The sequence below is a fragment of the Chrysemys picta genome, chromosome 2 (genome assembly GCF_011386835.1).
Source record: "Chrysemys picta bellii isolate R12L10 chromosome 2, ASM1138683v2, whole genome shotgun sequence".
NCBI lineage: Eukaryota > Metazoa > Chordata > Testudines > Emydidae > Chrysemys > Chrysemys picta.
This window is the reverse complement of record NC_088792.1, coordinates 286,692,838-286,717,763: the sequence shown is the minus strand read 5'-3', so window position 1 is coordinate 286,717,763 and position 24,926 is coordinate 286,692,838. Positions and strand designations below refer to the sequence as shown.

Sequence of the window (24,926 nt, the reverse complement as noted above, 5' to 3'; positions counted from 1 at the left end):
CAGGTCACTGCCCAGAACTCAGAGAGGCCACAAAAACATGAGCCACCGACACGCCCCGCACAAACGGATTGGCAGAGCCTGTCTGTGAGGGCTGGGCACCACGTCCTCACCTGCAGCAGGGACGTTTCAGGGGAACCACTGAGTCCTGCAATGCAGCCCACGCTCACGCTCCCCTTCCAAACAGAGGTGCATCCTCTGGAGACTACAGGTCCCAGCATTCTGTGCTCCATAATGAACCACGCAACCTTCCACTGAGATTGCTTTGGAGGAATGCATGCTGGGAACTGTAGTTTTCAAGGGCTGCACCTCCACATTCGGGATGATGGTGGCTACAACCTGCTTCATTTAATGGATCCCTTCAGTTGCCAGTGGATCCCCGAATGGGCAAAGTGTGGGCATTACCCCTTAGCTTTAGTGCTCACTGTATCTCAGACCCAAGCATCAAGGTAAGCTAGAGCCTGAGGGAGTGGAGCTGCACCTCCCCCAGACAGGGAGTGGGGAACACTCTGCCTTCCTGGGTGCCATGGCACCCCCCAAAGTGAGCCCCAGCCCCCACCTTTGTGAGGCACATTGGTCTTGGCCTGGAGGTTTGTTAGGGTCACTCTAATGGCGACAATGAACGCCACCGACACTCAAAGCACACGGCTCCTTTCACTCACCCGGGCATCTGCGTTCTGTGTGGCCTCTCGGATCTTGGCCACCCAGTCGTTGAGTTCCTCCTGTGTGTCTGCAGCCACGTCCAGCGACTGGGACGGGTGGGACATCTGCTGGGAATGGATGGTGAAGACAAATGGTTTGGAGCTCCTCCCGTCTTTGGAGATAACTATAAGGACATCAGAGGGGGCTTTACTTGGAGAGATTCCCAATGGACAGCTCTATGGAGCGAAGGACCCCTCCAGGGTCTCCAACCTGCTCTCCAACCTGCTGCACATGAGGGGTGGAGTGGGGATCGGCTCCTTCCTCTGACGCACCATCACCGCTGGCAGAGCGTCAGAACCTAGCGCGAAACCTGGTCTTCTGTCGCCCTGTGCAGCCCTGCGCTACCCAGCGCACTTGGGCCAACTTATTGAAGCAGGGTATGATTCCTGACTCACCTCCTAGAGGCGTCACTCACACCATTGGAAACTGGGGGAGGAAAGAGGGCGAAAGGCTCTTAGCCTGACCTCCCTCTTATTCAGCCCAAGCCAGGAGGGACACGGGAGGCTCTGTATCTCACAGCCTGTCTCAGGAGGTCCTGAGTTCCCTCAATGTCTTCTGCCTTCCTAAAGCTCTGACAGCTCTCCTGAGAGGGCCACAGCTCTGAGGCGACTTGCTGGGATCTACCGCCTAGGAAAGGGATGGGAGCTGCCAGGGGAACGGGCTGGGCCTTCAGCTCAGGCCAGTTAAGCTGTAGTAAAGGCCATTTAGCAAATCTGCCTCTGGGGTGGATTCAGCTTCCCCCTAGGGCTTGGGGTGCTCAGCACTGACTGTCGGCTTCACCTCTCCTTGTGAGTCCCCTTCCTTCTAAGTCCCGATTTCTAGGACAAACGGGGGCCACGCGATAGCAGCTCCCTTGCAGGCCTTGGGCAGGGCCACAGCTGGGAGAGCCTCAGCCAGTCACACGGGAGCACGGGCTGGCCGTGGGCTCGGAAGTCACCACCGACCTTCGCAGAGATGCCTGCTACAAAACTCTGGAGAGACAGGGGTGCTCCAGAGCCTGCTCTTTGGGGCGCAGTAAAGGCATTGCCTACTTCCCTTTGGATCACTTTACACGGTACTCCGCAGCCCCGCTCACAGGAAACCCCCCAGAACTCACTACACCGTGGGATCCAAGGTAGGAATCCAGCCAGGAGGGAATGGGTTTAGACCCACCAGACCTCATTTAATAATAATGATAATACCCAGCTCCTATAGAAAATTCTACCCATTGCTCTCCATGCACTTTACAAAGAAGGTGAGTATCCTCATTGTACAGATGGGGAAACTGAGGCACAGAGCAGGTGAACTGACTTGCCCAGGCCAGGTGCAGAGCCAGGAAAAGAACCCAGCTCTCCAGAGTGCTAGTCTGGTGCCTTATCCACTAGACTGCACTGCCTCCAGATGGGCAGCTGTAGGAATCACCCAGCCAGGTGCTCCAGGCAGGAGTAGCCCCCATGCGGAAGGTGAATACTCCAAACGCTGCTCCTGTTAGAAGAGCTTCTGTCTCCAGCAGTGTCTCATGGTTAAATACCCTCCCCCTCTGCCCCCGAAACGATACATTCCAGAACCTCTCACTCCGCTGGCGACAGTTACAGACACTCACCTACATGGCAGGACGGTACATCAATGAACCCTTTCAGGAAGTTCCCCAGGGGGCTGTTTTCTGCCGACTGGAAGAGAGGAAGGGATGGGGCAGAGGAAGGCCAGTTACCAAGAGAAATACAGACAGACAGACAGACCACTGCTTTCTGCTTTCAGGCCACAGTCTCGGCCTTTCTCCTGCGGTATTTGCAGTACCGAGCAGAGGGGCTGGAAAGCGGTAGTCAGGAGAGTTTCCAATCTAACCCTCTCGTCTGAGTTGCTCTGAAGAGTCAGCTTTCTGGACTAGGTTTTCCAGGATGGATCCCTAGACCCTGCCTAAGTTTGAGCAAAATCATTGCAGCTGTTTTTGAGTAAAGCAAAGGTGGGGAAATCCACTTCTCCCATTTGTCAAGCAGGTTTTAAACAGGGCTGTATCGGACGGGTGGTGAGAGACACCAAGGCGGGAGAGGAATCATTTGGGGGTTGCAGTTTGGAGTGGTGAGATGAACTTCAGAAGGAAAGAAGGCTGCTGGGATGGAGCACTGCATGCTGGGAGCTGTAGTTTCCTTGGGCCCCTACTCGACACTAAAGGTGAGAGTGGTTAGAATTCTCAGCATCACTTGGGCTCCAGGGAAGTTGGCAACCTGGCCAGGTTTGGTGCCTGTGGCTTATTAGCAATGGGGCGGCCTGTTAGTGGTGTTCAGGACAGCTGAACGGGTCCCTCCGATTGTGGTGGAAGGTGGGGAAAGGAGCCAGCAAGGGGGCTAAACTCACAGCCTCGTCCTGCTCCTGTACCAGCGTGTTCATGATCTCCTCCACGTAGTTGGCTGGGAACCACAGCTGCTTCTTGCCCCCGTAGTCTCCCCGCCACCTAGAAGGGGTAACAGGAACAAGGCAAGCACACTGACTCAGGGGTACTAGGGATGTGGACACTGCACGCAATGTCAGGGGAACAGCTGGAACAGGGAAACAGAAAAGGCGCCATGAAAACATGTCTCAGCAACACGCACAGGGCATGCAATTCCTGTAACCGGAGCAGCAGCCGAAGCCGGGGTGATGTCTGCTGAGCTCCACTCTGCAGGAAGACCAGGGCACAGAAACCGCTGGAGGGTTTGGTTGCCTGGTAACCGGCCAGTCGTCCCGTGGTTAGAGCAGGGATGTGGGAGTCAGGATTCCTGGGTTCCATTGCTGGTTCTGCTGGCGTGTCCTGGGCAAGTCACTTCCCCTGACTGCCTCACTTCTGCCATCTGCTATGATTTCTACCCAGGGCTGTGAGTCTTAACGAGCGTTTAGGAGGGGCCAGAGAAGGGCAGAGATTTAACATGAGTGTGGGTTCTCAGGGCTGCCCTACACTACACAGGTAGGTCGGCTTAAGTACATCACTCCGGGCTGTGAAAAACATCACGCTCTGGGTGGTGTAATGAGGCCGACCTAAGCCCCAGCGCTGACACCGACTGGTGATGGAGGAATTCTTCTCCCGACCTAGCTACTGCCTCTCAGAGAGGGGGATTAATGACAGCAGGGGAAGAGCCCCTCCCATCGCTGGAGCAAGTGTCTGCACCGCAGCTGTGCCGCTGCAGCCCTTCTAGTATAGACACACCCTCAGCCTCAGGCTGAATCAGCACGTGCCGGGTCACGGGTGATAGGCCTGTGGAGTGGAAGCCCCAGGCCGGCCTCCCCTGGACCACCCTCCGCAGGGTGGCTCAGGGAACTGATCAGCCCGGAGCGTTGCCCGTTAGCGTTTGTGCCAGCGGGGAGCGAAGGAGTCAGAGGAGCTCGTTCCCAGCGAGGGCCGCGTAGCTCCACCACAAGATGTTCGCAGCAGGCAGACGGCACGGCTGTCCCTGACTGGGCAGAGCACTGGGCATGTCAGGGATCAGGCGTCCCATCAGATGTCCGGACGGTAAGTAGGAAGAAGGACTCCACCTTGCTGGTAGAGAGCATCTGGGGCCGCTCGTGGCATGTGGGTTGCACGACTGGTGTCCTTTCAGCTCTGGTGAAAGAATCCCTCCGCAGGGCCCAGCCCCGCAGGACGCAGATGGCCCCCATGAGAAAAAGGGGGATCTCCGGACAGGCCCCCAGTGTCAGTAATTTGGGTGGTGAGCCGGCCAGGACTGAGCCAACAAGAAGACACCCAGCTGCTCATGAGAAGAGGAAAGTCCTTGTGAGAGGAGCGTCTCCCCAGAACAATCAGACAAAGCGGCATCAGACACCTCGTGTTATCCTGCGCCGTGGCCTTTCTTCTTGACTCCACAATGCCCTGGCCCCACCGCGATCTGAGAAGGACACCCTTTCTAGTCAGGGGACCCCTCCTCCGGGACAGCCAGGCAGTGTCAGGAGAGGAGTGGACCCCTGACCGGACGGGAGGGAGAACTCACCAGCCTCCATCCTGCTTGTCCACGTTGTGGATGATGGCCTGTTTGCAGAACGAGAGCTCGTCTTCCCGCTGGGCTTTGTAATCGTAGAGGGCCTTCACCGTACACTGGGGAGCAAAGCAGAGACACGTTAGCCTTAGCATTACGAGGCCAGCATTCCCGGGGAGGGAACGCTGCAGAAGAAAAACCGCAAAGGAACATAAAGTAGCTCCCCAGGCCTTGATCTCAGGTAACCGAGGACTCTCTCAATATATAGATCATGAGTGTCGATAAACTAGATGGGCGATAATGCAGCTGGAAGCAGCCATATTATCAACCCAGTCCCCTGTGTCCAGATGGAAGCATCAGTGCTGCTGGTGGAGACAGAGAACAGCAGATTTCCACAGCTCTTCTAGGGGCAAGTCAAAGGTTTTTCCACTGTCTCTCCAGACAGGTTTGGGGGAAGAGAGGGACAAAGCCTGAGCGTGGGCAGAGTGGGTGCTGGGAGTCTCTGCCGGCCGCTCTGATGGCATGCCGGCCGTGGTACAGGTCAGCAGGCCCTGCTCCTTGCTGGGATAATCATCAAGGGCCTGACTTGCCACAGTTCCCATTGGGACTGCGTAGGGAGTATGGGAGGCAGATTCAGGCCCTAAGGTGGCAACCGCTCTGGCTTACAGAGCTGCCAAGACAGCAGGGGAGATTCCGAAACATCTCCAGGTCTTCTTACTTAGCTTCACTGCAGTCTCCTGGTCTAACGCACAGACTCTGTGTAACTGCCATCTACGGCAGCAGGAAAGTCCGATTTCCTTTTCAAGGTTGCCAAAATGGTTTCGAATATAACCAGAACAGAGCTCCCTTTGGGCTAACGCGTCCCGTGTTTTGTCTCGGCCCAAGAGTTCACTTGTTGGGAGGGGAAGTTTAAGGTGCAGTGGTGCCCTGAAAAGTGATTCGATAAGTGCCCCCGGGGTCTCCATGTTTATTCTCTCACTGACACCAGATCCAGCCCGAGCTGCTGATAAATAAAGAGCTGTTTTTTCTAGCTACTAGTGCTGAAAACGCCGCCCAGGATCTGAGAGTCAGGCTGGGTCTTTCTGATCCCTACATCACCAACTAAAGATTCTGCCATCGGAGCTCAGCTACTGTAACAGTTCTGCGAGTGAGCTCGAAGAGACTCCTGCTCTCGCGCTCCGAGCCGCACCGGCTCTGCAGGGCTCGCCGACAGAGAAGGGATCCAACGTAACTCTTTCAAGTGAACGCTGAGTGTCAGACGCCTGGGTCTGCAGCCAGGGGTGGATGCCATGGGCACAGAATGACGGGATACGCGGGCTGCAGTTCCCAGGATGGCTGGGTGACTGCTGGAAGTCCCAGACACTTCTTGAACTGGCAGCAAGTCGGAACAAAGTATCACCCAGTTCCCAGGCAGCACGTGAATCCCCCTCCCCCTCCTCCCGCCTTCCCTGTGCCACACAGACGTGGGGCGACTCTCCGGACTATGCTCTCTTACCCTGGCCATTGGCATCTTGTTGGCTTCCACGTAGAAGTGAGGGGTTCGCACTTCATACAGGGCTCCATAGTCCAGCTCCTGCAAAGGACAGGCAGCAGCGGTAACATGGGAGGCAAACCCACAGCTTCCCGCCTTCCCCCTCTGCTGGGGGGCAGCTCGTGGGGACAGAGGAAGGGACGTGTGTACATCCTCACTAGAAAAGAGGAGATTTGAATCCAGCGATCCTTAATGGAGCTAGACAGCGGGCTGGGAGCTCCTCCTGTCATGGGATAGGGGCATTCCCTTTTGTACCCTGAGGCTATGTCAGGTGACTGGGGTCAGTACAGAAAGATCTGTCTCTTCCCCGCTCTCCTGTGTGTCACACCTTGATTACAACCTCCAAATGGCAGCGTGGCCCCTAGGATCAAGCCAGAGCACTGCATGCTGGGAGATGTAGTCTGCACTTGCTGCACCTCTGCATAAGGATTAGAGCACCGGCAATCTGATTAGCCAGTCCCTGGGACTCTGGGCAACTTGCCAATGCACCCCCTGAGCAAAGTTTAGGGACCCCAGGCTGCAGCCATGTTCAGCTTTTCCAAGATTCTGTGGGGTGGCCATAAAGCCCCTCCCATATTCACCACACTGCCCAGCTGCACTGCCCCTCTTCCCCTGTACCCTGGTGCCCTGCCATTCTCATGGCAATGCTCCCCGATGCCCTCCGTGGGATTCCCCTGCCCCCCAGCACTCACGGCAGTGCCCATCTTCTCCAGCGTCTCCTCGTTGATGGGGTAGCGGAGTTTCATCTTGCGGTAGAGCGGGTGCTTCTCGTAGTAGCTCACCAGATCCACCAGGCTCTCGAACTCGGCGGAGCTGCCCAGCATGAAGAGCCGGCCCTCCTGCTGGATCCGGCAGTGCTTGATCTTGCCCTCCGCTCTGTTACCAACACAGCCCAAAGGGCACATGAGGAGGGGCTGGGTGGGGAGGTAGGACGTGCCGTTTGTTTTTACAAACTGCAGAGGGGAATCATTTCACCCACCCTGAAATGCAGCCGCCTCTGGGGTGGACGGCAGCAATTGGGGAACAGCGCACAGCAGCACTGCACAGCAGTTCAGGAAAGGAACGAAGAAGATCCCCGTGTCCAAGTGGCGTATCGTGGGCGGTTTCACCCCAGTGCGCTGGGGTAACATCCTGACTCACAGTAAGTTCCATGGGGGTATCTAATGGCTAGAGCAAGAGCTTACTTTTCCATGCAACCTACAAGATGGCACGACTGCCTCCTCGCAGCACGTGGTGTCATCGCTCAGTACTGAGCGGCAACCCCAGCATGGCAGCGAGTTACCCACAGCACACCGGGTATGCCTACCCGTGGCTGGCCCGTGCCAGCTGACTCGGGCGGGCGGTGCTGATTACTTGCAGCGTAGATGTTCGGGCTTGGGTTGGCGCCCGGTGAGGTGGGAGGGTCCCAGAATGTCTACACTGCGATTAACAGCCCCTTAGCCTGAGCCCTGCGAGCCCGAGTCAGCTGGCACGGGCCAGCCAGGGATGACTAACTGCAGTGTAGACAAACTCAGCTAGTCCTGAGGGAAGGGAAGAGGACCCCCAGTGACTCATCAGTGCAACTTCCTGCAGCAGCAGCTTTCCTTGAAGGTCCCCGTCCCAGAACCCATCCACCCCAACGGTGCTCAGCTAATGAGACTGGAGAAAATCATGTGCAAGCCCATGGCAGGGCACGGGGGTGGGAGGAGAGATGGCGACGGCTGCCCGCTGTAGCCTTTGACTCCAGCGGGTCACCAGGGAAACAAGTTTGCTGCTTCTCATCTCAGGCCCCCGGGACGGGTTTGGCCGACTGGGCAGCTCGCACTCACCTGAAGGAGATAGCATAGGAGTTGGGCTCGCTGCGTTTGCGCAGCAGGAAGGCTCCGTCCCGGGGCACCCTCATCAGCATGTGCTCGGCCTGCAGGCGGGACAGGTTGGCATGGTACCACCTGGGCCAGGAAAGAACACGCAGCGGGATCAATGCATCATCTGACCCTGTGCCACGGCATTGACTCAGCAAATGAGAGAGGGGCCGACGCTTTTCAATCTCCTAGTCCAGGGGTGGCCAAACTCTGGCTCCGGAGCCACATGCGGCTCTTCAGAAGTTAACACGCGACTCCTTGTACAGACGCCGACTCTGGGGCTGGAGTTACAGGCGCCAACTTTTCAATGTGCCGGGGGGGGGGGTGTCACTGCTCAACCCCTGGCTCTGCCACAGGCCCTGCCCCCACTCCATCCCTTCCCGCCCCCTCCCCTGAGCCAGCCGTGCCCTCGCTCCTCCCCCTCCCCCCAGAGCCTCCTGCATGCCACGAAACAGCTGATCGGGAGGTGCGGGGAGGGAGCGGGAGGCACTGATCGGTGGGGCTGCCAGTGGGCAGGAGGTGCTGGGACCGTGGTGGGGAGAGCTGACGGGGGGCTGCTGATGTGTTACTGTGGCTCTTTGGCAATGCACATTGGTAAATTCTGGCTCCTTCTCAGGCTCAGGTTGGCCACCCCTGATCTAGAATGAGTCCACATCCAGTGAGCATGGGAATCCAGTTCTGGTTCTCCACCCTCCAGGGGCCCCAGGGACACGTCCGATCTCTTGCCTGTATTAATGTACCGGCTGAGTGTCTAGGTGTGAGACCTGCTCTCCTGTGTGTATCTATTGCACTAGGAATCAGGTCTGCTCAAACGTGCGGATGCACGCCCATGGATCTGTGGACTCCGCATGCTGCCCGTGTGCTGTTCTGCCGGCGATCACAGTCTTGGCTATATGTGGCCTGAGATTATTTATACATGAAACCCCCATTCCCCATTGTCCCCAGGGAACAAGCAGGCTGAGGGAACACCTGGCTCTCTGGGGCCTGCGGGGGGTCGCTTTCTTTACAAAAAAAATGGCCACTGCTGGGGCTATAGGCCACAATCTCCCCCCATTCAGGCTCCTGCCCCAGAGCTCGATGTGGTGCCTCACTGACACCCCATAACAGAACAGTTCCACTGCGACAGTGCCTCAGCCAAAGAGGACATGCAGCCCCAGTGACACCGCATCTCCGGCAGGGGCTGCCGGATCTGGGCCGGATGGTTCAGCAGAGGGTGCTCGCTGGAGAGGCGGGGAGAGAAGCGAGGCAAAGAGGAGAGAGGTGCTGTATGGAGATGACCGAGGACCGGAAGGCCAGGGAGAGGCGAGTGGAACAAAGGGGAGAGGGGAAAGGGAGGAGAGGTGACACACTCACTCTTTGCTCTCATGGGCGTTGGGCTGCGGCACGGGGTCTGTGAGCCTCATCTCAAACTCGTTGCACCGCAGTGGCACCTCGCGGTAGTGGCAGATCAGGCTGTAGAGGCTGTCAAACACCAGGTTGTCCGTCAAGTAGAACTTGGTGGTGCCGGCTTCCTGCCGGGAGTGGATGCGGCAGTGCTGGACTCGGCTGGACCTCCTGCAGCGGGGACAAGAAGGGATCGGCAGGGTCAAGCGCAAACCACGTCTCCCTGAGGCTGCCCAAACCGGGCGCACAGTGGATGGGGGGAAAGGTCAACCCTCTGCACCAGTCCTGGTGGGGGGGAGGAGATGACCGGAGAGCAAAGAACATCCCGAGTCACAATGCGCGGTTTGGATCGAGACTCCCAGCATTCGGGGGTTGGATCTGGGCTTCAGTTCGGCCCGGTACAGAGACAGCAGCCAGCCAGCCGGGTCGGGGATCCATACAGGGATGTTGGCTTAGACAGAATGACCATGTTGCCCCCTAGTGGATGGTGTCCACAACTATCCCAGCTGGCCGCTCACAGCTAATGGTGCTATTTTCAATCCAACAGCGGCGGGGGCGTGTGGTTTGGCTGTTTGCTCCTGGCTGATGCATGTGGGAGCTGCAGGTATATGGCTGTGGTCCTTTACATTGGCTCAGGGCTTTGGGTCAGGCCCATCTCCCCCTCACTGGGGCTTTCCCACATGGAATCTATAAAGGCCAGACCTCTAGGTCCTAACTCCGGCAAAAGCCTCTCTGAAGTCAGTGGGAGTGCGGTCTGTGATCCTGAGCTGCACTGGGAGGCCATCACCGCACCCCGAGACGCACCGATCATCAGCCATCGCGGTGCGGGGGAATGATGTTGCCGCATAACTGGGATAGCAGCAGGGCAAGCGTCCCTCCCTGACCGCACCCTGACAGGCCGCCTCTAGGGAGCCCAGTCTCCGGGATCTATTCAGGTCTCAGCCTCGCTGCTAGGCTGCCAAGGAGGGAGAGGATCAACACCCCTTCTGGTGGCTCCCGAGACTAATCCAGTAGGGACCGGACTGAGGCCCACCAGCTTGTTTCACAGAGATGGCTGCTGTCATCAGATGGTAGCAGCTTTCTACCGCTACCACCTCGGACTGGAGGGAAACTGAGTCCCTGAGGTGAGGGGATCACTGGTGCCGGAGGCAGAGGGGATCTTGTGCCCCGGTATGGAGGTCGCTGCAGGAGGCTCCTACCAGAAGGAGAGGGTGTAGTCTCCCACAAAGGTCTCGCTCTCCCGCACCAGGAAGGTGCCGTCCTTCCCACCCGTCTCGGTGCAGTACTCGTGCAGCAGCTTCTCGGCGATCTGGCGCCCGTCACGCCCCCCGCCCAGCTTCCCGTGAAACCACTTCTCGCTGAAGTGCAGCTCGTTGTTGTTAAACTCCTGGAGAGGCGCAGAGCCCGAGGACGAGACGGGCGGGTCAGGGAGAGACCAGAGAAATCCAGGGGAGAGAGAGAGAAGGAAAGAGAGACAGTGGGTTTGGTGTCATATCCTTAATCACTTTAGCCACCTCTGGGGTGGAGCACAGCAGCAGTCTAACAGCGCACAACAATGCTGCCCAACAGTTTAGGGCAGGTAGTGAAGGTTCTCATGTCCCACTGAACCTGCCTGGGGATCTAGTCGGCAAAAGTTAATAGCCCCAACCGGAGTCTGAGCAGGACCCTGAGGTTAATACCCTGCCTTGTGAAAAGTGAAGTGGGATATTTAATGGCCAGGAGTGGTCAGGACCTTGGTTCTGCACCTCTTACAAAAACACACATCTGTGCCCCTAACACCATTGGGTTAGCACTCTCGGTGAAGGGCACCCCTCTGGTGGGTAACTAATACTAGCACCTGGACTCCTTAGCCAGGTCCTCTCCAAGCATTGACCTGCTGTAACCCTTGTGAGCTGGGACAGAAGCACAACCCAAAGGGGTACATGCAGCTGCAGGTACTTGGGTGGCTCTGTAGGTGAATCCTGAAGGTCCCTGAAGCACTGTCTTCCCCCCCAGTCACCACCTTTTCTCCCCACAAACACACCTCTTTTTGTTCCACCTCTTCCTCATCCTCGTTGGACTGGTAGCGGGACGTCTCCTCGGAGTAATAGATCTTGTTGCTTGTCAGCACAAAGTAATGTGGGCTCCAGGTCTGCCAAGGAGAAAGGAGCATCAGAACCAGGCAGCAAGGAAGCCGGGGAGTGGGTACAGGGCAGGGAGGTGGCCAAGGATGTCAGCACCTGCCAGAGATCACAGTTGCTTGCATTGCAGGTGTGTGCACACTGCCAGAACGTGTGTTGTGTTTCCACTCCAGTGAGTAGTCCACTAGAGGATACCAGCCTATTACTGATAATGGGTAATGGAGTCACTCCTTTAGCTTACATGGTGGAGGTCTGTGATGAAGGTCCAGGGTTCAAGCCCTTCTAATGACCCAGGGAGGGGATGGGACTGTGACACCTCCTTCCCCAATGCTGGAATCCAAGCATTGGTATTCCAGCCTGCACCGTGAGGCCCAGTTCCTGGTTCCAAGTGCAGTCTAGAGACCAGGGGCGGGCAAACTTTTTGGCCTGAGGGCCACATCAGGTTTCAGAAATTGTATGGAGGGCCAGTTAGGGGAGGCTGTGTCTCCCCAAACAGCCAGGTGTGGCCCGGTCCCCACCTCCTATCCGACCCCCCCACTACTTGCCCCCTGACGGCCCCCCCGGGACTCCTACCCCATCCACCACCCCCTGCTCTCTGTCCCCTGATCACCCCCGGATCCCTGACTGCCCCCTGCCACCCCATCCAACCTCCCCTCTCATTCCTGACTGCCCCCCCGGGACCCCTGCCCCATCCAACCCCCCGTTCCCCGCCCTCTGACCGCCCCGACCCCTATCCACATCCCTGCCCCCTGACCACCACCCCGAACTCCCCTGCCCTCTATCCACCCCCCTGCTCCCTGCCCTCTTACCGCACAGCACAGAGCACCGGTGGCTGGCGGTACTACAGCCGCACCGTTCAGAGCACCGAGTCAGGCCGCGGCTCTGCAGCTGTGCTGCCCGGCCGCCCAGAGCATTGCGTCCGCGGCGTGCTGAGGCTGCGGGGGTGGGGGGACAGCAGGGGAGGGGCCTGGGGCGAGCCTCCCAGGCCAGGAGCTCAGGGGCCGGGCAGGAGGGTCCCGCGGGCCGTAGTTTGCCCACTCTGCTATAGACCGTTCCCTCTCCCACATGCTTGGCTGTTAGTTCTGGAAAGGGAGACCGAAGCCTGGGCGAGGCTCTTACATGGTCAATGGGGTCCTCAAGATATAGGATGCCGTTCTTGATGGAGTTGCTGATGTCATTCTCCGAGTAACTGGCCGTGGAGACTTCTTCATAAAGGTTCCCTTCCACCAGCTTCTTGTGCTAGGGAGCGGGAGAGCAAACCAGAGAGAGGAGAACTCACACCGTTAGACTGACCCTTGACCTGTGCTACCAGCACCTGAGCCTATGTTTACAACTGGTTTCACTTCCTGGTTCTCCTGGCCCAATGTTGCTGCTGTTTGGGTTCACGGTACCACGGGCAAAGGAGTCCATTCTGGGAGCAAAAATGACTTAAATGACTGTGAGTGGCCAGGACTGGTGTTTAGGTTTCATCTGGGAGGGAGATTCCCATGCATCTTTGTACTTTAGAGCTGGAGGTGGAGAAAGCTCACCCCAGTATGTTCCTGTAAGCCCCAAACTATAGGGCTCTCCCACTAGCTACCCTTTCCTCTCCCAGTGCAAGGCTGGTGTGTACAGTTCTTGACCGCCCCCTCTGGAGAGTATCAGAGAAGGACTGGGGGAAAGGGAAGAGGACAGGCCCTAAGTGCTGCACCTTGATGAGGATTTTCTTCTTGAGCTGGGTGGGGGAAGGCAACTCATCGGCGTTGATGTCCACTGGCTTGGTGAGCAGCATGTCCCCAAAGACCTTCTTGAAGTGGGAGGCCATGTTCCTCTGCTGGACGATGCTGCAGTGGTCCTCGATGGAGAGGATGATGGGGAACCTGGTGCAGGGGGGGAGGAAAGGCCAGATCATTTGGAATAGCAACCGAGAAAAGGCTCCAGATCACACGCCTGCTCCTAGTGTAGCCAGGTACAAAACTAATGAGGGTAGGGCCCCAAAGGGGATAACAGGAACTCAGAGATCCATGGGACAATCTGGTAGAGACCTTGGTGTAGGGAAAGCTGGATTAGGGCAGAACCCTCGAAGCTGGGGAACACTCTCAGTAAATCAGGGTGTGACACTCAACCTGGGAGTGCTCTGCAGGGAATGTATCCACGCCTTGGAATGGGCAGTGCGGCAGGGAACACGCCCAGACCCAGCAACAGGTTCTCACAATAAATACAGAACCAGTGAGTGCTGACCAGGATAAACAGGGACTATCTGGCTGCCACACATGGTTAAACAGGTTTCACTCTGGTCTTTAATAGTTACAGACTGGCTTAAGCCCTGAAGCAGGAGGTTTCCACAATCATTGTTACTATGAGAACTCTGGATATTCTTGTTATCCACATAAATATCTAATCCCTTTTTGAATCCTGCTAAGTTCGAGGCCTCAATGGCTTCCTGTGGCCATGAGTTCCACAGGCTCATTACATGTGACAAGCTCCAGGTCCTTTAGCAGTCCCTAAGCAGCAAAGGGGTGACAAAGCCCCTGTAGTGCAGTGGGGTGGTCCTTACTCCGAGGTCACGAAGGCGTGTTCCTTGATGGTGTGCAGGACATCCAGGAATTTGATTTTGGAGGTGAGTGTGTGTCCGTGGTAGATGATTGGCAGGTCATCTGGACCATCCCAACAGTCCACTAAGGGCAGAGATGGTTGAGTTGTTAACTCCCCCCACGCGCGTGATCATTTATCCCCGTACCCCACACACGTTCCCGAGGGACCATGTCCCAGCTCCCGTCCTTTCTTGCACAGAGTGGAATGGACAGGACTATCTCTAGAGCCCATGGCCACTGCACATGCATCGGTCCCAAGCGTCACTGTGGAGCTGTGCACACTTCATTGTCGTGCCAGTACATGGGCACTTCAGGGGTGGACAAAGGGGTAGAAAACACACTGGCATTCACCTCTAACAGCACATGCTGTTATCTCAGTTCGCAGGGTCAAATGGGACTGAGCTAGTGAAAGAGGCTGTGGGGTTGGATGGGGGTCTGCCTGCCATTGATATGAAGGGACAGCAAGATCGCAAGGGTTCACCAGGTGGACTGAACGATCCTCAGCTGAGGTCCCATTGGGTTGTAGATTCCAAGGCTAGAAGGGACCATTGCGACCGTCTGGTATGACCTCCTGCACCGCACAGGCCAGAGAACCAGAGAACCTCAACTGGTGATTCCTGCATTTGGTGGATTTCAAACTTCTCCCCAGGTTGCCCCAGAGGACAATGATCCAAGCAGAACATCTCATGTTTCCAGGGCACCAGAAGGATCCCAGTACGATTCACCAAGAATTGCTGTAGCCACATCTGGGGTGAGACGGGGCGGCTGTTTGACACCGATGTGTAAGGCAGAAAAGTGGGGGCAATTTAAAGGAACTACCCAGCACAGGATGTGGCTAAGGCACTGGGCTCAGACCCCTACATTTGTCCGAAGTGCCGAGGGAGTTTTGGGGAGTGGTCAGGAACTTGGTTTTAGAGATTCCCCCAAAGGATGCTGACTCCAATGGTAACTTGTGGGGGGAGGGGTGGCATCACCGGTACCATTTCCTGCTGCCCTTTGGCGGTCCCCCACCCAGTCACTGAGCGGCACTCATGCTACTCAGCTTATGCCATCAGACCAGCTCACAGCCGCCGACAGCAGCCTGGCCCCTGGCAAGGATCCGCTCACTCACGCTCTATGCAGCGGCAGCCCATCCGGAGGCAGCGCGCGTAGGCTTCCAGCGAGGACTCACTGGAGAACTGGTCCCCAGTCAGGTACCTGCAAAGAGAACGAGAGGGCCTCTGAATCACCAGCAGCGCCTGGAGAGGGGCCACACTGCAGGGCCTGGGGGTGGGACCGGGAGGCCTGGAGGAAGTGGTGCAGCTGCAAATCATGTGGCTCCCAGTCCATCTCAGGGAGCAACCACTGCAGATGGTGCCTGTCCAGGCAGTCGCCAGCCACAGATGGCGTGCCAGGGGAGCTGCCTGGTTCCTTGCCATGCCTGGTAGCTTAGTGCAGGCAGGGCCTGGAAAGGTCATTGCTGTTTCAGGGGCACCTCGCTCCGAACCCAAGGCCTGGATCCCATCAGATGTCAGTGTCTGCTGTCCCATGCAACCCCTGCTCCTGCCAGTGCCGCCTGGGCTCGGGAGACCCATCGGAGGTCCAAAGCCACAGGGCCAGGCCCACAGCTCTGTTGAAGCCAATGGAGTTATGCTGGTTTAGACCAGCTGAGATACTGGCCCCTGTTTTCCAGTACCTGCTTACAAGGAAATATCCAGGAATCCCATGTCCTAGATGGACAGAGAAGTGGGGCAATCCCCGCAGAACTCCCGGGGGAGGCTAAAGGGAAATCCCCCCTCCCCCTGGTCACTATTGCATCGCAGGCCAGAGCCCTTCTGGAGCTCAACCACCAGACTAGTGGCTCCCCAAGTCTGCAGAATGACTCCTAGGGCTGCGGTGGGAGGCACCCGTTCAGCTCAGAATCAAACAGGTTGTGCCGCTTTATCTTCGCCCCACCATGCTGGGGGCCCTTCGTCAGTGGGCTGACGCCAAGCTCTTACGTATTGTGGGAGGAGGAGATCCAGTAGTGGGACAGCGGGTAGTTCATCTCCTCTGGGACCACTCGCTCGTACTTGGCGTCCATGACCATGTTTTCCCTGGAGAACAGGTACGTCAGAAACTGAGGACAGAAGGAAAGCTGGTTAGAGCAACACGAAGGAGGGTCAGGCTCCAGGACACCGTGGGTCACCCCAAGCAAAGAGGAGAGATGGGCGTGGGGCCAAAGCACCAACAGGAATGGGGAAAGGGAGAGAAGTGGGTGGAGAAGACCTGCCAGCAGCAGAGGACGAGCTGAGGAACACAGTCCAGTAACTGCAGCTAGAGATGGGCTTCAGACGCAGAGTTTGGAATGTGGACTTTTCCAAAATGTGAGAGGGAGGGGTTCACTCTTTCAATACAACTGGCCTGTCTAAATACATGTAGTGCAATCACCTGTGGAATTCACTGCTGCACCTTCACACAGTCACCTGATGGAGGTGGATTTGGGGGCCAATAATAAATCTGTAGCTGTGCCCCTTAAACAAGGATAATTAAAACCTCATGCTTCAGGGTACAAGGAGATCACCTGGAAGGGTCAGGAAGGAATATCAATCCCCAAATGTGCAGCACTGTCCACTAGCCAGATGGGTGGTTTATTGCGTCCTTTTAAGCCTCAGGCATTGGTCATCGATGGAGGCTGGGATAGCAATCTATAAGCCCCTTTGGTCTGATCTGGCATGGCCCATCCTAACCTCCAGTCTGAAGTGTACATTGTTATACATACAGCTACATCCGTGTGCACCAATTCAACAAATCCTAACTAATCTAGAGACTTTATCTGCCTCACGTGGGAGTCTGAGCTCCGCTGGGGGGCGCTGGAGTTGCTAAGGGGATGGCTGATGCAGGAGGACGGGCTGGGATCCAGGGTACATATTCCCCTACCTCATCCAGCTGGAAGAAGGGTTCTGTCATGTCACTGAAGGGGTCCCTGAGGTAGCCACACATGTACTCCCGCACCTTGCCGATGTCACTGGCCCAGGGCTCCTAGGGCAGAGAGCGCAGAGGGCAGTGTTAGGGGAAGAACTGCACTGAAGGTTTGGAGGTGAAACCAGGATGGGAATCTCAGATCTGCAAGCTCAAGAGCCTTCAGACAGATGGAAGGTGACTGGACTCAGGGCCGAGGAGACTCACAACCTCTAGCTATGCACAGGGCAGGTGCAGCCCATACTCCCCCCCCTGCCGCCACCACTGTGCCTCCACCCGCATCTGCAGGGAATAGAGAGGAGTCCAGTGCCGATGGCCTCATTGTAATTATTCTCTTCACTAGATTTCAGAACCAGGCAAACCTTGGTCGCGATTTGCTCCTTTTTCCTAACATGTTCTCATCTGAATTTCCTGTTGGAGATTCACAGATTCCAAGGCCAGGTCTGCCCTTCCCTGTAACAAAGGTCACCGAATCTCCTCCAGACCTGCATCCAACCCGTCACTTCTGGACGGGCTGGAACAGCTCTTCTAGAATGACCTGCGGCCTGGAGTTCAAGACTCCAAGTCGCAGAGTCGCCGAATGTAAAGGCAGAAGGGACCACCCGATCATCCAGGATGGCCTGACCTGTGATGGATTCTCCATCGCAGCGCAGCATGAGCTGTTCTGATGGTTAACCACCCTGGCTGTTCAAAACAGGCACCTTCTTTCTGGTCTGAGTTTGTCAGGCTTCAGCTTCCCCCACCCATCGTAGCTTTCTCTCTGTCCACAGCTGGAGCCTGGGCAGTGGCACACACTGCCCTTCCCGGGAGACCACCATGGCCCTTCATCCCATGGCCTCTCTGCTGAGACTGCCAACAGAGGATGCCAGCTTCCGTGGCGTTGGGTCTCATGGTCTATCGGGAAGAGGAGAGAGATCCACCAGCTGGACAGCCATTGGATGAGCATGATTTTAGGTTACTAGCAGCCTGGGCTGGCTTTGAGGTAGCCAGACGCTCTCTGGTTTCAGAACAGCGGCAGTCATGAGAATTTCTGCTATCATCCACTGCATGCCAAGCGGTGGCCTGGCAGAAGGGCTCGCAGTCCCTCAGGTACGATGTGCGCCTTAGCGGATACCTTCTGGTCGTGCTGCAGGAACTTCTGGAAGTCGTACAGTGTAATCTGGCACAGCTCCGCCCGGTCAACGTTCCTGGGGAGAGGCAGGGAGCCGGTCAATGGGAGTGTGTGCAAGCCGGATATTCCAGTCTCCCCCCACCAAACGAGTCAGGCACTGGGTGTGTCTCCCCCATACAGATACCTAGTCCCCTTAGTCCCCCCACTATTCCAGCTCTTCCCCCCCATCCTCACAGCTTTTCCGATCAACCTGACTTGCACCCGTCCGCCCCTATGACTCCAGCCTAGGGCTCCCCTGACCCAGATCTGCTGATGCCCCTCAATTCCGACCTGCAGCCCCCTGCTACCTCAGCCCTGGGCTCCCCCCGGCCACAGCTCTGCCACTGCCCTTCAGTTCTAACCTGCAGCCCCCCCTGCTACCCCAGTCCTGGGCTCCCCATACACAGTGGTGGTGACGCACCTGAGTCCTGACCCGCAGCTTCCTCCCCAGACGCTGATCTCAGTGACACAGTATTAACCCGAGCACCCCAGTCATTGCCCTGGAGTCATTCCGGGTTTAATTACTGCATCTGAGAGTAGAGTCCTGTCCATTCTCTGGGGATCTAATAGGATAAGAGTCATGTACCAGCCCATTGTGTCCCCGGCCTTAGCTTCACTGTCACCATCTCTGGGAGCAGGGACAAGCCGAGTGTGGGTGCTCAGCCTTGTCGCCCTAGGTGTTGGTGCCCAGTGGTCCCCTCTGTGTGCTGCGGTGGGAGCAGACAGGGTTCGACTTGTGAAGAGACCTCTTGGCTCTGAGTCTTGTTCTCTCACACACATAGTGAGTCAGGCTGACTGGCAGGCCAGTGCCCCACCCAGGGCTGGGGCTGGATCTGACAAGGGGGGATCTTTGGTACTCACCGCAAGGGGAAGGAGAGCTCCAGCTGCTCGATGATCTGGAATGCAAACGGGGGACAGGGGCAGGTTAGCCAGTGGAGAAGGTGCCACTTGCAAGCTGGATGGGGACTGGAGGAAGAGGCCCAGGGGGGGACTTGGAAAGCATCAGGCACAAGGCATCTCAGGGCCTGTGGCAGGAATCTGAGCTGCCCCTCACTGATTCACTCTAGATGGTCTTCCCAATCTCCCATCCCTACAACAAAGCCCCCACTCAGCCAGTTCTCGGGGGCTATCTCCTGTGGTATGCCAAGTACATTTAGGGTGCTGGAGAAACGTCCATTAATAGTGATGGGCAGCACCATGACCCCACTCTGGCCTTCCTTACCCATCCCCGGGTCTGGGCCCAGCCGCAGAGTCACCCCAGGCCGGGCAGAGTCACCAGAGGGCTGCAACTTCTTACCGATTTCTGAGCATCGAACATTAGGTTTTTGTAGAAGTGAGTGAAGTGGGTGAAGGCCATGTCGCTCCTGGCTTCCACTTCCTGTCGGGAGGAAGGAGAGAGACAGAACCTGGTGAGAATGGAACGGGAGGGAGCAGACCTCCCAGAGCTGAAGGATCTAGGGAGACTTCAAGTCCCTGGTGTAGAAGATGGGGAAAAAAGGCCCCTGTTTGAAAGCATTGGCTCCAGTGGGATTCCCATGCTGTACTGCTCCAGCTGGGGGCGTCTTGAGTCAAGCTCATGGGCCATGTGGCGCCCAGGGAGATCTACAATGTGGCCTGCAGCCACTGTCGGGCTGTCCATGGGGATTACAGGTCCCAGTATGCAGTGCTACATTCTGAGCCAATATTGTAATCCCGTCTCATGTCTAGAGATGGGCTGGCCGGATTAGTTGGAGGGGAGGTTGGAATCTCAATCCAGATTTTGTGCTTTGGGTCCCTCTCTCCTTACATGCTATGCATGGCGAGTGGCACAGAGAGAGGAATATCAGGGCTTTGGATGGGGAATGAGCAGCAAATGTGATTGGCCAGCTCTAGGAATGGACTACAATCCTGTGTTTCCCTGTAAATGTCCCTTAGTAACAGGGAGCACAGGAGGATGGTACAGATAATCCAGCACAGGCCAGGAGCAGAGGGGCTTCCAGAGAGACCTCTTGCCCAGGAGGCACCAGCTGCTCGTTAATGTTCATTGACTGCAGACACCCTTCAAACACAAAGCAAAGGAAAGGGAACATAAGAGAACATAAGAATGGCCACACTGGGTCAGACCAAAGGTCCATCTAGCCCAGTACCCTGTCTTCTGACAGTGGCCAATGCCAGCTGCCCCAGAGGGAATGAACAGACCAGGTAATCATCAAGTGATCCATCTCATCGCCCACTCTCAGCTTCTGGCAAACAGAGACTTGGGAATGGGCAGGAGATAACCCTTACAGGAAAAGCCAATGGGACTGAATGGAGCAAGAGACCCTTTCTCTTGGCTTCATTGACCCATCCTATAGAATTCTATAGCTGGGAGAAGTCCGTGTTCAATTCTATAGGGCAGCTCAACACCTCCCTCCCCACAGGAAGGATCGATTCTATAGGACTTCAGAGTCATCACTGTAGAACCTGGTTGGTTCTACAAATCTCTACTGGCTTCCCCCCATCCCATTCTATAGGCCTTGTCCATAAAGGATGGGTCAGAAAAGAAGAGATAAAGGGAGGGAGGAGGAGACCGCGGGAGTGTTCTTACCACTAGCTTGTCCCGCAGGAACCTCATGTTGGGTACCCGGTAGTTCACCTGGGGCAGCATGGCCTTCAGATCCTTCACCGTGATACTGCAAGACACACAAAGCAGGAATCAGGCCTCAGAGTGGGACATGCGGGAGCCCTGCTTCTCATGCAGGCTCAGGGCCTCAGCTGGCCCCATGGGCTAGGGGCCTTGAGCAATTTCACTCCCACCCTTCTCCCACATGAATCTTCAGGAAAGAAGAGGGGTCAAGAGCTGCAGGCACTCCAGCCCCCATGGCTCCAGAGCTGCCAGGCACTCGCTGGAGCCCCATATGTGGTTCATTCAACCTGTGTATCCCCCAGGGAACTGAACTCTCAGTTCACTGAACAGTTAGACAGGGGCTGGCCTCCAGACTGAGATCGCACTCAGGAGGTTCCGAAATCAAATCACTTCTGTCTGTGCAACTCCCTAGTGTGGACACACTGAAATGGTGTGGTTTGCCTGGCTGCGCCCATGTCACTTTGCCTGGCTGGTACGGAACAGGGTTTGTTACTGAGCTAGCTGAACGCGTGCAGAGCAGATATTTCGTTCGTTTATTCCAAATAAACAAAGGTGAGACACTGTAAGAGGTGAAGTTCTAGGCACTGGAAACGCCCAGGTCAGACAGACTGGTCTGAGCAAACCTAGGGATCTCCCATAGCTCATTTTAAAATCTGAGTTACTTAATCTCCTCCTACGAAGGCGGGACTAAGAGGTATTTGTACTAGAATAACACCATCTACTGGGAATGGAGAGGAGAGCAGTTCAGAAACCTGAGAACTAAGACTGAAACCTGGAAAGCAGGTCTGGCGGACAGACCAGTTGGGAAGATATTCAATCCCTCTGTCTGATTTTGGGCCGCACAGTTATTTTGCATAGTCCTCTTAAAAATACCAGCAGCCAGAGGGGTCCTTGCTGCATACTTGCTGTGAGGGCTGTAGCCATAGAATCATAGAAGATTAGGGTTGGAAGGGACCTCAAGAGGTCATCTAGTCCAACCCCCTGCTCAAAGCAGGACCAACCCGAACTAAATCATCCCAGCCAGGACTTTGTCAAGCCTGACCTTAAAAACCTCTAAGGAAGGAGATTCGACCTCTCTAGGTAACCCATTCCAGTGCTTTAACACCCTCCTAGTGAAATAGTTTTTCCTAATATACAACCTAGACCTCCCCCACTGCAACTTGAGACCATTGCTCCTTGTTCTGTCATCTACCACCACTGAGAACAGCCGAGCTCCATCCTCTTTGGATCCCCCCTTCAGGTAGTTGAAGGCTGCTATCAAATCCCCCCTCACTCTTCTCTTCTGCAGACTAAATAAGCCCAGTTCCCTCAGCTTCTCCTCGTAAGACATGTGCCCCAGCCCCTTAATCATTTTCGTTGCCCTCCACTGGACTATCTCCAATTTATCCACATCCCTTCCGTAGTGGGGGGACCAAAACTGGGCTCAATACTCCAGATGTGACCTCACCAGTGCCGAAGAGAAGGGAATAATCACTTCCCTTAATCTGCTGGCAATACTCCTACTAATACAGCCCAATATGCCGTTGGCCTTCTTGGCAACATATCCAGCTTCTCATCCACTGTAATCCCCTGGTCCTTTTCTGCAAAACTGCTGCTTAGCCAGTCGGTCCCCAGCCTGTAGCAGTGCATGTTTCTTCAGTCCTAAGTGCAGGACTCGGCACTTGTTCTTGTTGAACCTAATCAGATTTCTTTTGTCCCAATCCTCCACTTTGTCTAGGTCACTCTGGACCTTATCCCTACGCTCCAGCGTTTCTACCTCTCCCCACAGCTTAGTGTCATCTGCGAACTTGCTGAGGGTGCATCTATCCCATTGTCCAGATCATTAATAAAGATGTTGAACAAAACCGGCCCCAGGACCGACCACTGGGGCACTCCGCTTGATACCAGCTGCCAACTAGACATCAAGCCATTGATCACTACCCATTGAGCCCGATGATCTAGCCAGCTTTCTATCCACCTTATAGTCCATTCATCCAATCCATACTTTTTTTACTTGCTGGCAAGAATACTGTGGGAGACCATATCAAAAGCTTTGCTAAAGTCAAGATATATCATGTCCACCACTTTCCCATATCCACAGAGCCAGTTATCTCATCATAGAAGGCAATCAGGTTGGTCAGGCACGACTTCCCCTTCGTGAATCCATGTTGACTGTTCCTCATCACCTTCCTCTCCTCCAAGTGCTTCAAAATGGATTCCTTGAGGACCTGCTCCATGATTTTTCCAGGGACTGAGGTGAGGCTGACTGGTCTGTAGTTCCCATGATTCTCCTTCTTCCCTTTTTTAAAGCTGGGCACTATAGTTGCCTTTTTCCAATTGTCCAGGACCTCCTCTGATCGCCACGAGTTTTCAAAGATAATGGCCAATGGCTCTGAAATTACATCAGCCAACTCCCTCAGCACCCTTGGATGCAGTGCATCCAGCCCCATGGATTTGTGTATGTCCAGAGGTTCTAAATAGTCCTTAATCTGTTCTTTCACCACTGAGGGCTGCTCACCTCCTCCCAGTACTGTGCTGCCCAGCCAGCTCTCCTGGACTCCTTTCCCCCTCATATTAGCCTCCCAGGGGATCCTGCCCATCAGTTCCCCGAAGGAGTCAAAGTCTGCTTTTCTAAAGTGCAGGGTTCGTATTCTGCTGCTCTCCTTTCTTCCTTTTCTCAGGATCCGGAACTCGACCATCTCATGGTCACTGCTGCCCAGGTTGCCACCCACTTCTACTTCCCCAACCAATTCTTCCCTGTTTGTGAGCAGCAGGTCAAGAGGAGTACGGCCCCTAGTTGGTTCCTCCAGCACTTGCACCAGGAAGTTGTCCCCAACACTCTCCAAAAACTTCCTTGATTGTCTGTGCACCGCTGTATTGCTCTCCCAGCAGATGTCAGGGTGATTGAAGTCCACCATGAGAACCAGGGCCTGTGATCTGGAAACTTTTGTTAGTTGTCCAAAGAGAGCCTCGTCCACCTCATCCTCCTGGTCTGGTGGTCTATAGCAGTTGCCCACCACGATATCACGCCATGAGAGAGCCCTTCTCTGAAAGACTAACCTGTGGGTGACTTCAGCAAAAGCCCCAAGTCAGCAAACCTTTAGAGATGGTGGGGCCAGATCCCCAGCCGGTGTAAATCAAGGCGGCTCCACTGACTTCATACAGTCCCACCCACTCATGGTTACGTGTGCCGGTGTGTATTTGTCTGCAGAACAAGAAGGGGAAGTGGGCCCCGCCCAGTCCTTCCAATCCCAGACCTTGCTGGGGATTCGGCTTGGAAGGGGCGTGTGCAGAATCTAGCATGCTATTGTGTTTGTTCTTCACTGGCATTCGGTTGTGCCTCTGGGGGCTAGTTATGGGCTGAATGATTGCAAGAGCTGATGTTTATGCCTGATTCCCATCCCTAAATGTTGGAAATCCAGTGAACAGACCAGGCCCTGGGTTAATCTGGCCCAGTAAACAGCTCTTCGGGGCGTTAAACTCACTAAATATCATCATCAACACTCGGGCAGCCACCAACTACTTGGGTTTCAGCAGAACCCAAATGCACAACCCTAGGGTTTGACTTGAATCTACAGCTACCCAAATCAGACAGCAGGTGGCAGCATGTTCTATTCCACTCCTGCTCCCCCCTCTCCCTCACCCCTCACTCCTCCCCACCCCCTGTCCGCACTTGCTAACCTAGTCTACAGCTGCTAAGTGTGTTCTCTGGGATATGAGGGTGTAGTTTAGTAGCACGTGCTCTAATCTACACCAGAAAGGGTTTGCTGGTCTAGCTACACTGGCAAACCCTCCTAGTGCAGATGCAACTTATAACAGCAAAAGACTTCTTCCCCCAGCAGAGATTATCCCAGATCCCTGAACAAAATAACCTGTCCCAGCAAAGGGACTCTTTTTTGGTGGGCATAATTGTGTCTACACTGGGGCTGTTGCTGCTGCCGCTGTGGCAGTTAGGGGTGTGATTTTTTCACACTTCTCACCAACAGAGCTAGGCCAGCCAAACTTTTCCAAGTAGACCGGGCCTGAGACGCCAAGAACCACGTCACTTGATTCCGTGCTGGATGGGCCATAAGCCGTGACTTGGAGCGGCCCCTGGAAGGGCTGGGTACTGGTATGTGGCACCAGCGACGGGAAGGCAGGCAGGAAAAGCTCAGCCGAGTTGCAGAGATGTGGGTCGTGAAC

The 24,926-nt window shown here is 55.6% G+C and overlaps 1 protein-coding gene across 3 annotated transcripts in view; it reads right to left on the bottom strand.

Moving 5' to 3' along the window:
* Positions 1-24,926, bottom strand: part of LOC101930905 (1-phosphatidylinositol 4,5-bisphosphate phosphodiesterase gamma-1-like) — a 79,546-nt gene that overhangs the window by 11,231 nt on the left and 43,389 nt on the right. For all 3 annotated transcript variants that reach the window (XM_065586344.1, XM_005291099.5, XM_024102713.3), the window contains 20 exons: positions 20,727-20,811; positions 19,458-19,538; positions 19,022-19,056; positions 18,125-18,197; positions 16,969-17,070; positions 16,050-16,168; positions 15,182-15,267; positions 14,034-14,154; positions 13,188-13,356; positions 12,617-12,736; positions 11,401-11,508; positions 10,577-10,764; positions 9,348-9,548; positions 7,962-8,081; positions 6,846-7,029; positions 6,118-6,195; positions 4,638-4,741; positions 3,034-3,130; positions 2,282-2,348; positions 660-823 (listed from right to left, as the gene is read on the bottom strand). In XM_065586344.1, coding sequence (XP_065442416.1) covers positions 660-823; positions 2,282-2,348; positions 3,034-3,130; positions 4,638-4,741; positions 6,118-6,195; positions 6,846-7,029; positions 7,962-8,081; positions 9,348-9,548; positions 10,577-10,764; positions 11,401-11,508; positions 12,617-12,736; positions 13,188-13,356; positions 14,034-14,154; positions 15,182-15,267; positions 16,050-16,168; positions 16,969-17,070; positions 18,125-18,197; positions 19,022-19,056; positions 19,458-19,538; positions 20,727-20,811 — 2,302 coding nt within the window. The remainder of the gene's footprint in view (positions 1-659; positions 824-2,281; positions 2,349-3,033; positions 3,131-4,637; positions 4,742-6,117; positions 6,196-6,845; positions 7,030-7,961; positions 8,082-9,347; positions 9,549-10,576; positions 10,765-11,400; positions 11,509-12,616; positions 12,737-13,187; positions 13,357-14,033; positions 14,155-15,181; positions 15,268-16,049; positions 16,169-16,968; positions 17,071-18,124; positions 18,198-19,021; positions 19,057-19,457; positions 19,539-20,726; positions 20,812-24,926) is intronic.